This window comes from Cyrtonyx montezumae, unplaced genomic scaffold (genome assembly GCF_038088225.1).
Source record: "Cyrtonyx montezumae isolate F1298 unplaced genomic scaffold, pur_monq_1.0 scaffold_36, whole genome shotgun sequence".
Taxonomy (NCBI): domain Eukaryota; kingdom Metazoa; phylum Chordata; class Aves; order Galliformes; family Odontophoridae; genus Cyrtonyx; species Cyrtonyx montezumae.
The window spans coordinates 8,558,646-8,573,324 of NW_027072041.1; the positions used below are offsets into that span (position 1 = coordinate 8,558,646).

Consider the following 14,679-nt stretch of genomic DNA (forward strand, 5'->3'; position numbering starts at 1 on the left):
ATTTCGGGACAGCTCATCTGTCGCCTCCCGGGGCCCCTAAATCATCCTCATTTCGCGCACGGAGGATAGGGGTGCCGTCTCCCTCGCCCCGGCAGCTGCCCGCTGCCCCTCGGCAAGGTGTTTCCACCCGCCGCCCCGGGAGCACACAGTCCGCACCTGCGGCGGGGCGGTCCCCCATCCCTCGGGAGTGCGTGTATGTGCATGAGTATGTGTGCGTGTGCGCGAGTGTATGTGTGCACGCGTGTGAGCGAAGGCTCCGGTGCAGACTGCCTATTGGTATCTGTCTAAGGCACACTCCCTCCTCTCCTCTCTTCCCCCCTCCTCCCTCCCTAGTTGCTTTTGTCCTTTTTTTTTTTTTGGATTTCAGGCTCATTTTGTGGAGTTTCTGCCCCTCTCTGCGTCAGCTCCACGTCACTTTGCCGGCAGCTCCCCGGCTTGGGCTGGAGCAGGAGCTGGGGCTGCTTTATTATCAGCTGGAGGGAGGAGGAGACGGTGCGTGAAGCGGCGAGCACGGCGCCCCGAGCTCCGCCGCCGCCGCGGGTTGCGCCCTCTCTCCCCTCCCGCCGCCCGCCTCTCTCTCGCGGGCAGCGGCATCCGAGCCCCCGCAGGTAGGAGCGCAGCCTCCGACACCTGCCCCGGCCGCTCCGCTCGGAGCGTTTTGCAGCATCATCGGGAGCCGCCGCGGGGACAGGCGGCGCCGGGTCAGGTGCCGCGCCGAGACCCGCTCGCCCGAGTCCCGTCGCTCCGCAGCCCCGGGCGGGCACCGCGGCGGGGCGGCTGCGGCTTGCGGCTGCGGCGCGCCCATGTGAGCCCTGGCCGCGGGGTGCCGGCCCGCGGAGCGGAAGGCTGCGCACCCTCCGGGCGCGTGCCCGGACAGCGGCGGCAGCGGCAGCGGGAGGAGGGCCGTCGGGCAGCGCTGGAGTGAGCGGGCGGCATGGTGTCCGGGCGGCGGAGGCCGGGGCCCGGCCTTGCGAGGCTGTGGGTCTTGTGCTGCCTGGTGTTGGGCTGCTGGCGGGGCGCGCTAGGCTGCCCCGCGTCCTGTCGCTGCAGCTCCTGGCGGATCTGGTGCGCGGAGCCGGTGCCGGGCATCGCCTCCTTCCCCGTGCCGCAGCGGAGCGCCGAGGATGACAATGTCACCGAGATGTGAGTACGGGCTCGGCCCCAGTCCGTGCGCGGAGGGCGGGGGGGTTAGGGTTGGGAATGGGGAGCGGCGGGCTGAAGGCAACTTCCCCGCGCGGAGGTGCACTTGTTCCGCGGGCAGCCGCGGCAGCTGGAAGCCCGAAAGCCCGCTGAGATTTAACTGAGCTCGACTTCCCAGAGATACCCTTGCTAGCCCAGTGGGACCATAAATCCCCATTGCCGCGATGCGGCTCCCCGCGAGCGGGGCGGGAGGTGGGTGCGGAGCCGCTGCCGGCCGCGGAGCAGCGCGGAGCGGGGAGAGCCCACGGTGCTGCCTCCGGCCCCGACCGCCCTCGGGGTGCGCGCAACCCCCAGCGCACCTCTGCGGCGGACGTGGGCGACGTCCGAAGTTACTGATTTATTTTACTTTCGCGCCCTCAGTTTAATCCTGTGTGCTTTAGTGGGATTTCACTCTCTTCACTGCTCTCTCTCTACTTTATACTCTTTTCCTATTGGGGGAAATTAAAAATAAGAAAGGGAAGGGATGCGGCACATTCTAAGAAAGGGCAGCCGCAAACTGTCTTCCCTCCCGTGGCCATAGGGGTACGAGCCCGATTTGCCCTTCTCGGTAAGCTGGCCCTGACCTGCAGGGAAACGATCCCGGTGCTCTCTTAGCGAGTGCTGGAGGATTAGGAAACCCTCATTAATAGCGAGGAAGGTGCAAAAAGTTTTTTTTTCCTCTCACACCTACTTGTGGTTTCCATCCCTGTTTGCCGGCAGTTGATAATTGGTGAGGGAGTTGTACAGCAATTCCTGTTCAATCCTGCATCCTCTGACTGCCTGGCACTCTGGGGCATCTGCATGCCTTAGCTGAGAAAAGGTGTGAGCAGAGATGTTGGACAGGGGGATGCAGATGATAGACATAGGGGAAAAGCTTTCTAAATTTGATTTTTTTTTTCCATCTCTTTCTTTCCTGGCCCCTGTCGTTTCCGTACTTTTTTCATGTGACAATTTTATTGTAAAAGCTTCTGGAATATTTTCCCCAAATCCGTACAGATTTCTCCCGGTTTCATTTCTACTTTCTCCTCTTCTTTCTCAGTTTTCTTTAAGAACAACAAAAAAATGACACGAAGTGTTGTGTAGCCTTTGGGCTACCTTTCTGCAGTTAGTGGTGGTCTATTTGCTGCATTTCCTAGTGTGAGTTTAGGGGAAAAAACTGGGGGTTTTCATCCCTGCTGTTCCTCTGTGGCCTACCTTTAGTAGATTTTTAGGACATCTGAGAGTCAAGCAATATTTCCAAGTTCTTACAGCAGTTATTGTTTCATATGTTTGCTTAATATTCTGTGGATTGCTTCGTTAAAAAAAATAAAATAGAATTGCTTTGAGCTATGCATTTTTTTCTCATTTTCTTAGGCTTTCCTAGGCTTATTATCTTGTAATTCCAATTTGGAGGTAATGTAGCAATTTCCCACTAGAATTTAAACTGTATTTAAAAGGCCAGAGGAAGAAATGTGAACATAAATACGTATTTCGTCCATGACCAGCTTGAAACATGTCTAGTCATTTTGCACTGATGCTTCTTGCTTTCATTCTGCCCTGTGTTTTTTTCAGCATCACTGTCTTTACAGTTCTGCTCAGTTTTTACTGTATCACTCTGTGACATTGCATGTTGTTGTGTTTGGTGATCTAAAAATAATTTTGAATCATGGAGTTCTCAGGAGATGCTGTGGCAGGTATTTAAGACGGTCTTCTGTAGAGTAGTTTTAACACAGAACGTGAAGGCCCCTTAATGACTTTGTAGGCACAGAAGTTGGACTGCAGTGGCTATAATATCATTTTATTGTGAGAATTTAGTTAACAGGAAGTGCATAAAGAAGTGGTGGTTCTTGTACGGTAGGTGAAGATGGTGACAGCATCTTTTTAACAAAGGCACGTCTTGCTTTATTCTAGCTAAGAGACTGGTGCATTACATTTTACTTAGGAAGCATGAGGAGCAAATCTTAGTTTTTTGTGCTCTGTTGATACAAGAGCACAATTCTGTTGGTCTCCAGTGGAAGAGCTAAGACACTTAATTTCTAGTAATTTATACCCATGTATTTCCCTCATGCCTGTTGAGACCAATCCTCTGTTGAGGCAAATCATCTGTTTATCCCTTATGCCCTCCTCTTGACTGGAGTGGATCTGGCAATCTTAGGCAAGGCATCCGCTGACTCAGGGGCTGCCTAAAGTCCCCCACCCAGATATGTACTCTGGGGTTTGGCGAGAAACATACGGTTCAGGTAACTTGTGGCCCCACGGTGGTACAGAGGGCTGGCGGCTGAGCTGGAAGGATGAGAGAGGCAGCAGGGTGTCCCTTGGCCCTGAGAGCTGGGAGAGAGCTGGGGTGGTGCTGGTGGGAACAGCAGACCCATGGTCCCGTGTGTCCATACTGCGCCATGCACAAAGCTTTGACTCTGCAGCAGCCCACAGGAAAATGGCAAGTTAAAGTCCAATGAATCCCCTCCTCGCAGTCCAACAGTTAACTGTATTCATGCGTGGGTCTGCATCCAAACTTACAGAAATCAGCAGAAAGACCTCCAGAGCAGTTCTGCATCCACCCTGTGAAGCTCAACTGCTGCAACTCAGTGTGGGAGGGCATAGGAGTGTTTCTGCCTGGTGCTTTTCTTAGTCATCTTCCCCACTCTTTCCCTTCCTTGTTGTTTTGCAAGTTCTCTTATTTTGAGGAATAAGATATAGATTTTGAAAATTTTCTGCCTCTCTTGGTTACGATGCTGACATGGGGTGGTCTTGATTTGGAAAACATGTGACAGTGCTAAAACTGCTCATCAAAACAGAGCTGAGTCGCTATAATTGTTTGGTATTACTGTTACAACTGGAGATTAATGGAGCTCTGAAGTGAGGCCCTGCATTAAGATTGTGATATCAGTCATTGAGGCTCACACTAAGAGCTGAAGAACAAGAGTGGTGAGAGCAAAACGAGTGTATGCACATTGTTAAATACAGGCACTACAGCGGATAAGTAGTCCTTACTGAGATCACTTGAGCAGGAATATTAATAGGGTAAATTACTAACATCAAAAGTGTTCAAGACTTTTTGAGGAAGGACCAGTCTAATACTTTCTCATTAAGAAATGTGTATTGTTAGTATATGTCAGCATGTGTGACAGTTCATAGATCATGATTTCAAAGAGACTTCTTGCACTGTTAGTGTATTCCTGGCCTAGTTTTGCTGCTCTGGTATCAAGTCATTAATATGTTGACTTATGATTATTCAGGTAAATGGAATTTGAAATTAATTGGTGTGTGTCAGGAATAACTGCTTGCCAGCAAAATAGTAGGTGACTTCTTAGCACTTGCCTAGTAAAAGAGGGAGAGGTGATTGTGTTTTGCGTACATTTCAAAACCACAAAGTAAATTACTAATGCAGTTATATAAAGCACTCTAGAATTGTTAATAAATAAGACAGGATAAGTAATTTATAGAGTAAATTATTTAACAAGTCAACGTGAGCTTGTTCTAAAAAAAAGGCATATTGAAATTCATATGAAGCTCAGTGCTGTTGATATTTTGGGTATTTTTTCATTTTAGATTTCTAGACCGTTGTAGATTAAATATAATGTAAAGTTACCTACAAGGGTTCTCAGCCCCTCGTGTATTCTTCCTCAAAAGAAATGTTGGCTCTGCAGTGTTGCATGGCTTGGCTGGATTGAAAAGCTATTTCTGGTGGCTTGGAGTTACATAGTAAAATATGAGGCTTCAGACTACAAATTATTAAAGGGGTTTTGGACAGTGGTGATATAATAGATCATTTTAAGACTTTGTTGCTTTTTTTTTTCCCCCCCTATCTTTCTTTATATGTTTGGATGCTGGGTTAGAGTAAGTTTAAAGTATGAATTATGAAAATCCGTTTTTAAAATTCCAGAATCTAAAAACATTTTAAAAATGACAAACCAAAGGGTTTTGTATATTCCGGGTATTTTTGCTTGTGGGTCACCTTCTCTATGCCATTTTTTATCCCTGTCCTTCCAAGTTGGTCAGGAGCGATGGGGCTGCTGTGGGCTGGCAGAGGCTCTCTCCAGCAGGCAAATGCGAGCCAGGTGGGTGCAGCATCCTTCAGGAGGTGCTCAGCCTTGTGTATGAGTGGGCTGGCAAAACACTGCCTCTTGTCCAGTGTCTTTGGTTACTAGAGTTTTAGGAGAGGTTTGGAATTTTTACATGAAAATGAAGACCGTTTGTTTGAATTCAAGACTTTACTCTTGAAGGTGCTGCTTTCAAGAAGCTTGCATTTTCTTCCTTTTTAAGAGGAAAACAGGGCTGGGCAGTTCAGCCTGAGATATGGTGAGGATGTCTTTTTCTGGATTTTTCAGGTTTGTTTGTTTTTTTTAATGCTGAAAGTGAAAGGGAGAATGCAGCATAGCAAGATTCTAGATGTAAAATCATAATAAAAACTTTTATGTAACTAAACAAGAGTCTTATTTCTATATTTTGGATTTTCTTTTCAAGTAAGAAGGGAAAAAACTGTTCTTTTTGGATTGCAGTCCTCTTTCTTCCCTGTTTATCATCTCTCACTGCAGCAGTGTCTAACAACAACACATCAATGACGGTGGCTAGCAGAATTTTGCCCAAACTGGATTTGCGTAGCAGATAATGAAGAGTTATAAATGATGAAAAATCGGGCAGGGAACTCTAAAAACCCTAAAAACCCTAAAAACCCTGTCAATACGTATTGATGTTATAAGTATATTTAGCTTGTTATATCTCAAAAGCCTCTCTTTGAAAGCTGTCTTTTAGAAAGCAGAGCACTGATTGTATTAATTCATCATTTATGTACATTTCAAATGGAGAAATAAATCTATCAAGGTTTGAAAGCCATATGCCTGCACTGCTCTGTTACTGCATGCTGTTTGTGTTTGCTGAGATCTTTTTATACAAACATATACAGGCATAGAGTTGCTATTGAAATCAGATATATTGGGCATGCACTTTAATTCAACTTTTGATAGCAAGCCTATATTTTCAGAAACCACATAAAGCAAAACAAGCTTAAACTCCCCTGAAATATGTATTTGGAGGTACTGATTCTTACAGAGCTTCTATTAACATAACATTGAAGAACCACAATGCACTTATGGGAAAGAAGCCATGGCATGGAGATTCTGTTGTAAATATGCAATTTTTAAAAATTTTCCTGGAAGAACATGACCTGCATTGAATGTTGATTATCTGCAGAAGTTATAGCTGGAACTGTTAAATATATTTCATACCAATTAATCTGTTCATGTTTCTGGCTAAGCTAGTCACTGTTAGGATATATTCTTGAAGATCAAATTTCAGGTCAGTACTTTTTGGTTCCCAGACAAGGCTTCAAGAAATACAACTTTTTGCAGAGCTAACAGAAAATAGAGCAAGGAAGCCCAAGGCACAGGGCATTTTGGAGGCATTTTAATCCCTAATCTCTAACTGATATGACTTGAACCATCCTGAACTGATCCTAATCCAGCAAGGTCCTCTGACTTGATGCCTTTTACTTAAGGGAAAGCTGGGGCTCAGATGTGGCCTTGTTGAAGTTGATGGCAAAACTTGACAGAGCTGATACTCCACCAAGGCAAAGTAGAGGATATAATGGAAGGATGGCAGTGACTTTGTTTCAGGTATTTTCCTGCCCACTTTACCTTTAGGTCAGAAGGGATCTATTATTCCCTGACTTGATGGATGCTTGGGGCTTTTCTTGGCTTCCCAGCACTTTTCTGCTCTCTGAAGGCTACGTATGTTGAATCAACAGGACATCAAGACCGAGTATTTTAGAAGGGTAATTTTCAAATTTTCACTGATTCTGTACTGAAACAAACCTCACAGTACTTCCATGTGCAAAATAGTGGTACCTGCAGTCACTACAGAAGCTTGTACTGGATCCACAGAGAATACATGGCCTACTACATACATCCGCCTGGTGTTTAAATAAAGGGATAATTCATTAATCAAAGTGAGTCCATTGCTGAAACAGAAAATCAGTGAAAGGACACAGTACTCCTTGGCTTCTGTGGGAGCTCTGCCTGGACCCAGACAAGTTCACCATTTTTCCTTATGGTTTGACATCTGAGCCTGAAGAAATCTCCCAGTTCAAAGTTGACTTATTTTTATTTTTGTTTTATTTCTGAACCTACATATAAAAGTAATTAGGGCCATATTCAGCAGATATCTTATGCAGTGTGTATTACACAATCAGATGCTGTATCCCATATGAAGCGTGTATAGGACGTGACTTTTTCCATTCTTTTGCTACAACTGTCTGATTTTCTAAATGCCAGACAGCACAGCAAGCGTATGTGGATAAATCAAGTGCACATACTGGGCATGTCAGACTGACGTGCACGCGCTGAGAGACTTCACAGCATGTGCTGCGAGTGTCACGCGCTGGACTTGCTCAGCATGTCTGGGAACTTCCCAGGCCTCAGTGTTTAAAATCTGGCAACTCCTTGCAGACTGCATTGAAGGTCCTTAACGCAGCTGGCTATTCTCCTGCCAGCGGTGGAGAGCCCGCTTCTTCCAGGGAGTGATTCAGGAGGCCAAATCAGATTCCTGATGTGAATTACTTCATGGAGACGTCCCCCACCTCCCCTCTCCGCAGAGAACATGGGGGGCTTGGTTCAGCGAGGTGAGCAGAAAAGCACAACTACTCCTCTACCAAGCAGTGTCAAGCTGTGGAGTGAGATATCTGCGTGGCCCAAGCGAACTTCTCCCATGGAGCATGCTGGGCCTGCACAGCTTGAAGCACAATGCGGGTCTGAACCTGGATCTTGCATGTCAGCACTGCAACTACTGTTCTGTATGGCATACAGATGTGGATTTGCCTCTATTCTTCCTGTCTGAGTTGCCTCACTTGATGTGAAGCATTTAAATATGCTTTTGTGCCTGAGAGCAGGACAGTCTGTTTAGCTGAACGACCACAGTGGTTGTTTGTGCAGTGGGACACCTTTTGTCCTGTTCCTGCTCCACAGAGCATTCAGTTATGGCAGAAAGGGGAGCAGCACAAACTGGTAGGGCTGGGACTGCCTCTCTCAGGTTGCTTTATGGTATGGTTTCCTTTGAGAGACTTCCCTTAGGAAGAGGTAAGAATTGAACCCAGTGCTGTGGACCATGGTGGATAGCTATATCCAGCATTTCTTCCCAGCCTGTGGCCTTCTACCTCACACAGACAGGATTTCAATCTTATTTTTAAATCAAGGGAACCTATTTGGTGATTATGGGTGTAGTTCAGGAGGGTGAAATTCCATTTTATTTTGGATAGGCAGGTGAATAGGCAATTGCTTATTCATCTCCTCTTTCCTTCTCCAGACTCGCATCTTCCTAATTTCTAAAAAAAACTTTTTTTTTTTAATATGTTATGCATACAGTAGTCCTCACCTGGTGAACACACTACTCTTCTGCTGGGAGCAGTTCTGTTGACTTCAGTGGTACCAAAGAGTCAATTTAGGCTTATACTGAAGTATTGTACTTGCACAGTTTAAAGTGGAAGGAATGTAAATATCTTTTGAATAAAGTGTATTGCATACATACTTAACACATGTTCACAAAATGTTAAACATTTTTTGTTGTTACACAAAACATACAAACATTTTAAATTGGCATAAATTTACACGTGACTTTAAGGCACCTAACTGAAAAAAATATATCATTGCTGGATGGTACTTCTGCAGCTTTTTGTTGTTGTTTTGTTTTTGTTTTTGTTTTTCCTCTAATTTTAGAAATCACTGCATTTACTGCACTGTGTTTGTGTGCAGTGGCTGCCTTGTTGCCTGGAGCCTGTGTTGTTTGGGGGACCTGGACCTAGGTGGCATAGCTGCAGAAATAGATACCACTTGTCCTGGAAGTGGGAGCAGGTGGAAGAAAGATTGTATTGGTCTTCCCTGTCTTGATCACTTCTCCCAGCCCTCAGAGGCATTCCTGTCTGCAGGGAGACAAGGCACTCATTCCTTATGTTGGCTTGGTCTGGTTATATGGACACAATTAGTCTGCTGTAGAGTATTTCAGTCTCTTCTTATGACTTACAGTGAACACTTTAGCATGAAGCAGTTTTTCTTTTCACAGGGGTGAAAGGTTTAGGAGATGAGAGTCCTAAAAAAGCTGGAGATATCAGCAAAATGCCTGCTTGACAGCTGTTTATGTTATTACAGGTGAATACTTCATCCATCCTGTGAAAGAGATGTGCTGCAGGGGTGTGTAAAGTGCAGGAGTGCTGAAAGGTGTGTGCAGCAGTGTAGTGTGGTAGTCAGAGCTGACAGCTGACAGATGAGAAAAATGTCAATATAATCCTAAACAGTGGCAGGGGTAAAAGCTGTACAGATAAAAGAAGAGTGCTATGAAAGTAGTAGTGGAAAAGGAGTGGGTGAGTTTACAGGAGTGTTGAAAATGTTTGAGGATAACTGTAGAAGTTCAGCCTTTCACATTACCTTATGAAAGAGGTATATGTGGAGCAAGAGTACAGTTTGAAGGGAAAACAGCAAAAAAACGGGTTATAAGACTAGAAATAATGTCAACATGGAAAATAGACACTTACAAAAGAGTAGATTTTGCTAGTGTAACAATAGAGATGCCTGTGAATACATTGTTAAGTAAGATTGATCTCGCTTTAGAAAAGGGAATATGTATAGGTCAAACAATGGAATAAATGGAAATAAGAATTGAAACCTGAAAGAAAGGCATAGAACACTCGTTTTTGTGTATCACAGCGTGGGAGGATTTCCCAGAAGTCAAATTGGACAAGTACAGAAACAGATAGTTATGGAAAAAGTGGCAGCAACATAGCAGTCAGTACAAGTATTAGAAATACTGTGGATCTCGACACATGTTGAGAAACATATCATTATGTTAATATAAGCAGTGCAAGTAAGAAACTACTTGCATTAAGTGAGGAACAGGTTTCTTCAAGTATGCGAAGAGAAAGTGCTATTTTTAGGAAGCAGTTATAAATTAAAAATATTGGCCAATTAAAATGGAGAGTAACAGACTATAGAGGACAGAGAATGTAATAGAAATAAATATGATAAGAGGAGCAGGGAACCATAGATGTGGATGAGCCAAGAGTACCCCTGGAAGGCTTTAGCAAATGATTATAATGCAGTTTAAACCTTTTCTGAAAAAATGCTTTGGTTAAATATAAATAATAAGATTGGTACCGACATACTCTAGGTAACATGCTCTGAACCTAGAGAAGCAAACATGAAGTATTATGGAAATTCAGAAGGTCACTGTGCTTTGGAGCATTATATGAACTTGTGTTTGTGTATATTTTCCATTAAAAGACAAAATAAAGCTTGGAGAAGGCAGATCTGCATTAAGGTCTACCCAGGATGTTTCACGGGTCCTGGAAATGAGTCTAGGAAATGAATTGTGAACCACAGCAGCAGATGGTATCAGTTGAAGACTGGAAAAACATCTACCAGTTGGGTTCTCTGTTTAGTAATTGCAGAGAAAAATAGTAGTTGGGTAGGGATAGTGATAGGAGGATGGTTGGACTAGATGATCTTGTAGGTCCTTTCCAACCTTATGAATCTATGAACCTATGAAGAATGATAGATTATGACCGTATGTAGACTTTCAAGATGAGTACAAATCGGGGAAGGAAAACTTCTGATAATTTATGGATAAAGGAGTATTATCTGAGATGTAAGAAGTCAAATTGTTCAGCAAATTTAATGTATTAAGAGGATATAGTGGATTTTCTTGAATAGGTCCCCTCACGTTTTATAGTTTCGCTTCATCATTTGGAAGTACTGCCGTTTGATCTGTATTTGGCAGGAAGCTGTATTGCACACAGTGAGTGGTGAAGTGGAAAGTATATCAGGTATGGACATACATCTTGATCAGAATATCACGAACAGAGTAATTTAAAACCAAATAAAGCCAAGTATGGATTTCAGTGAGTGGAAATAAATGTAGGAGGAAGACTGACCTCAGAGGGAATTTCAGAGTGGATGTGTCATGTTGAATTACAATGGCTGCTCCAAAAGAAGTGCCTCTTATTTTATTGTGTTGGCCCACAACATTAGCGGCGGATGCTGGTGTTATAGAAGAATAGGTTGAACCTTCCCACCAATATTCCCTTACCTTTTCTCATCTTGTGACAGATGGCAGCCGAGGGGTGGCCTTACAGAATGGATTCTGACATGGAAATGTGTGTACGAAGCAAAAGTGTGTCACTAAATTCATGCATGCAGAAAAAATTGCACCTATTGAGGCATTCACTGATGCTTGTTGAACACTGATGGTTGTGAGCACAGTTAGGCACTGGAAGTTGTGCTTCAGCAGTGGCGACTGTGACAGTGGGTCACCTCCACTTGTGCAGATTTTTACAAGCACAGCATGAAGACCAGTACATATCTAATGGTTGGTGACTGTGTTGAAAAGTAGTGTTTTGTAGGTGTGAATTTGCTGTACCAAACAGCGCTGTTGTGCTCTTTGTAGCTGTTGTAGTTTCTATGGAAATGAGTAGGAGGCATTACTTTCAGAGCACTCTCTGTAAAACAACTCACAGAATGCTGAACATGTTAAAACTTGAAAATAGGAGAAGCACTTGTACTGTTGTGAAGCAGACTGATTTATGTCAACATGTGTTAATATAACTGAAGGATGTGCAACTCGCTTCAGACTTCCACAAAGTCGCTGCCTGAGCTTTGTGCCTGGAAAGAAAAGAATTCAAAGGTTTTGACATCAGTTGAGATGTTTTAATGTTTTGAGTCGCTGGGAGAACTGAAAAGATACATCTGAAGGATGGTTAGGAGCAATCCTGTTACAGAACTGATATTTTTTCCGTTCTTATTTGCATCCAGGCCAGCTGTTAAGCTGCAGATAGTGTATACAAGTACTGAAAAAGAAAGCAATTGTGTTACTATTCTTCTAAAAAGCCAGTACAATAGGTGATTTTGCAGGAGAAAAAAATGTCACATATGTGTTTGTATTTATATGTTCCTTCAAGATGATATTACATACTAGCAAGCCAAATTGCAAAAACTTAAAAAAAACCAAAAACTTTTCTGTGTGTTCTTTGTGAAGAACTAATAAAGAGCCACATTCACTACTCTTCTTCTGTGTTTATATAATGTGTTATTTTTAGTGTATGCGTTATAAAGGACCTGGTACAGTAGTTTAAGTCTCTTCTTGACAGTCTGCAGAAACGATTTCATGCGCAGTAGGTGAAATGTATTGTCTAGATAAGTATAAAGTCAGTGATTAAGATATACCTTTTTGATTTAATAGTCCGTTGTCTGTCCAGCTGATACTTCTTTCTGAGTATCAGCATTTCCAAAATGTCTTTGCTAAAGAAAAGCTGACCATAGCTGTCAACTGACCTCTGGAGAAATGTCAAAAATTGATATCTTGGTGAAATCTCAGCTGTATGAACTTCATGGTGCTCAGCAGGGAGGAGAGGCACTCTGAATGGTGATCCTAATGGAGAAAATAGTTAAGAAAGCTTTGCATTCATTTTGGGTAATGCAGTTCTGATACAAAGCATATCAAGGGCATGAATCTTAAATACGGGCAGCTGCATGAAGTGTCTTGAGAGTTAGCTTCATTTGGTAGTGTGCTATTTGAAGTGAACAGAACAAACACCTTGAAGCCAAACCAGAGACATAAGTAAGCCCAAGGGTGCATTACGTTTCATTTTCTTTGCCTCTAAATATAGTAACTGTTTCCTTAAATTCTGCATTGCAGACATGTTCATTTGTTTTCACTTTTGCCTTCATGTTTGCATTCTGTAAAGAGTGAACTAAGGCTGGCTGGCAAACTGTCTGCTTTCCAGTTCCCAGGGAGTTTTAGTCATAAGCAAGACTCCAGATCTGCTCCTGCAGTGCCAGAACCAAACTGGGATCTCCACTGTATTCCTACTTTCTCCTGTTTTAAGCTGTTGAGCTGGCACTAATTGTTTAGGATTGTCAGCATTGGAGGAACAATTCCCAATGGCAGCTTCATGGTAACAAATGGGTACTACTGATTGGATAATCACAGTACTTTGGCACGAAGCACAATGTCTAAGTCCGGCTGTCTCCTGGCAGTTGGCATAGCCATACGTCAAGAACAGGGAATTCTTAAAGCAAATTATATTCAGTGACCTTGAATATGGAATATCTTGCTTCAGATAGCCCTGAAGAGCATCTTATCTGGGAGCATAGTGAAGAATTTTTTCCAAAAAAAAGCATGTGCCAGTGTCTGCAAAGACAGATCCTGGAGTTAATTGTCTAGTCCTTGTGCTGGCATGTGGAGGGCTACCTCCTGTAGTTTTCTCTGACTCATCGTTAAATACTCTAAATGGGAGGAAAAATAATCCTGAAGGTTGACTTAAAGAGCCTGTGATAGTTGCAATTGGTTTTCGACTCTGTGAAACACAGTCGATCCAGAGTTGAAAAAAAACACCACCAAACACCACAGCATTTGCTCAGAATTTGTCTGAAGACACTAGACAGCCAAGGACTCAAGCACTTGTTTGTAAAATTAATGAATTCTGGATAGGTCTGTGGTGGACTAACTGGACACTGCACCTTTTCCCTGAGTTAGGGCTTGCTTTTCCAGCCATCAAATTTCTTGAGATTGTCCTGATGAAATCTGGCACTGATGACAGCAGATGTGGACAGCAAAAGAGAATAAAAAATATGGTATAAAATTGAGCTTATTTATCTGTAGAGATATTTCAGCTTGTGGGTATCTGCATTGCACTCATTGCATATTGTCGGAGTTTCTCTCCGAGGGGGAGTTTGGTCCTGTATATAGAGATTTCTGGATTGAGTAGAGATTATATCATTAGTCCTTACATCTTCCTGAAACCTGGCATTCCTGATATGCAGCATGGTGTAGCTCTGTGCTTCACTTTCAAACTATGTGAGTTCACACCTCTGGAGCATTATTTTAAGTTTGATTTCAGATGGGCTGCAAATGAAAACCATTTGAATTTGCCGAGTTTCATCAAGCATTGTGTCAAGTTTAGAAATTTTGCATGATTTTGATGCATAACTGTAAGTCAGTCCAGGTATGCTGAAAATTTCAGTAAATTTTATTGTGCCTTTTGATGAACTTGCTTTGACACTTGAGTCTGAAAGAAAATACAGCACTAGGGAACTTTGTAGTGTTTAACTGTGGATGTTACATACAACTCTCACAGTAGTGTAGACTAGGGACATACGTGACCTGTCATTAAATAGTAATTTCCTATTGGCAGTTCATTGTCTAGAGTGTGCTGCCTTTCTCCCTTAAGACTAAGTGAAAAAATAACTCAGAATATGACGTTTTCCCAAGTTCAGAAACATTCAGTTTCACTAGGGAATGGTTGTTATTATTATTAATTATTATTATTATTATTATTACCATCTATATGAACAGGGCTAAACATATGGTTGATCTATTTTTTCAGTGTGTTAAGAAAATATATTTTCCGTAAAGGGAGCTTCCTGGCAACAGAAATATTTTTGGAGCTGAGTTACAGTGTTATATGCTTATATCTGTGTTGTTGAGGGTGGTATGTGGTGAATTATCCAGCACATCCTTGCAGCTCCAAATAGAGTAGTATAC

General features: G+C 43.2%; 1 protein-coding gene across 7 annotated transcripts in view; it reads left to right on the forward strand.

The window, feature by feature from the left end:
* Positions 1–874: 874 nt before the first annotated feature.
* NTRK2 (neurotrophic receptor tyrosine kinase 2) overlaps positions 875–14,679 on the forward strand; it is a 203,253-nt gene continuing 189,448 nt past the window's right edge. For all 7 annotated transcript variants that reach the window (XM_065745542.1, XM_065745535.1, XM_065745536.1 and 4 more), the window contains exon 1: positions 875–1,143. In XM_065745542.1, the coding sequence (XP_065601614.1) occupies positions 935–1,143 (209 nt within the window). In that variant the 5' untranslated portion in view covers positions 875–934. The remainder of the gene's footprint in view (positions 1,144–14,679) is intronic.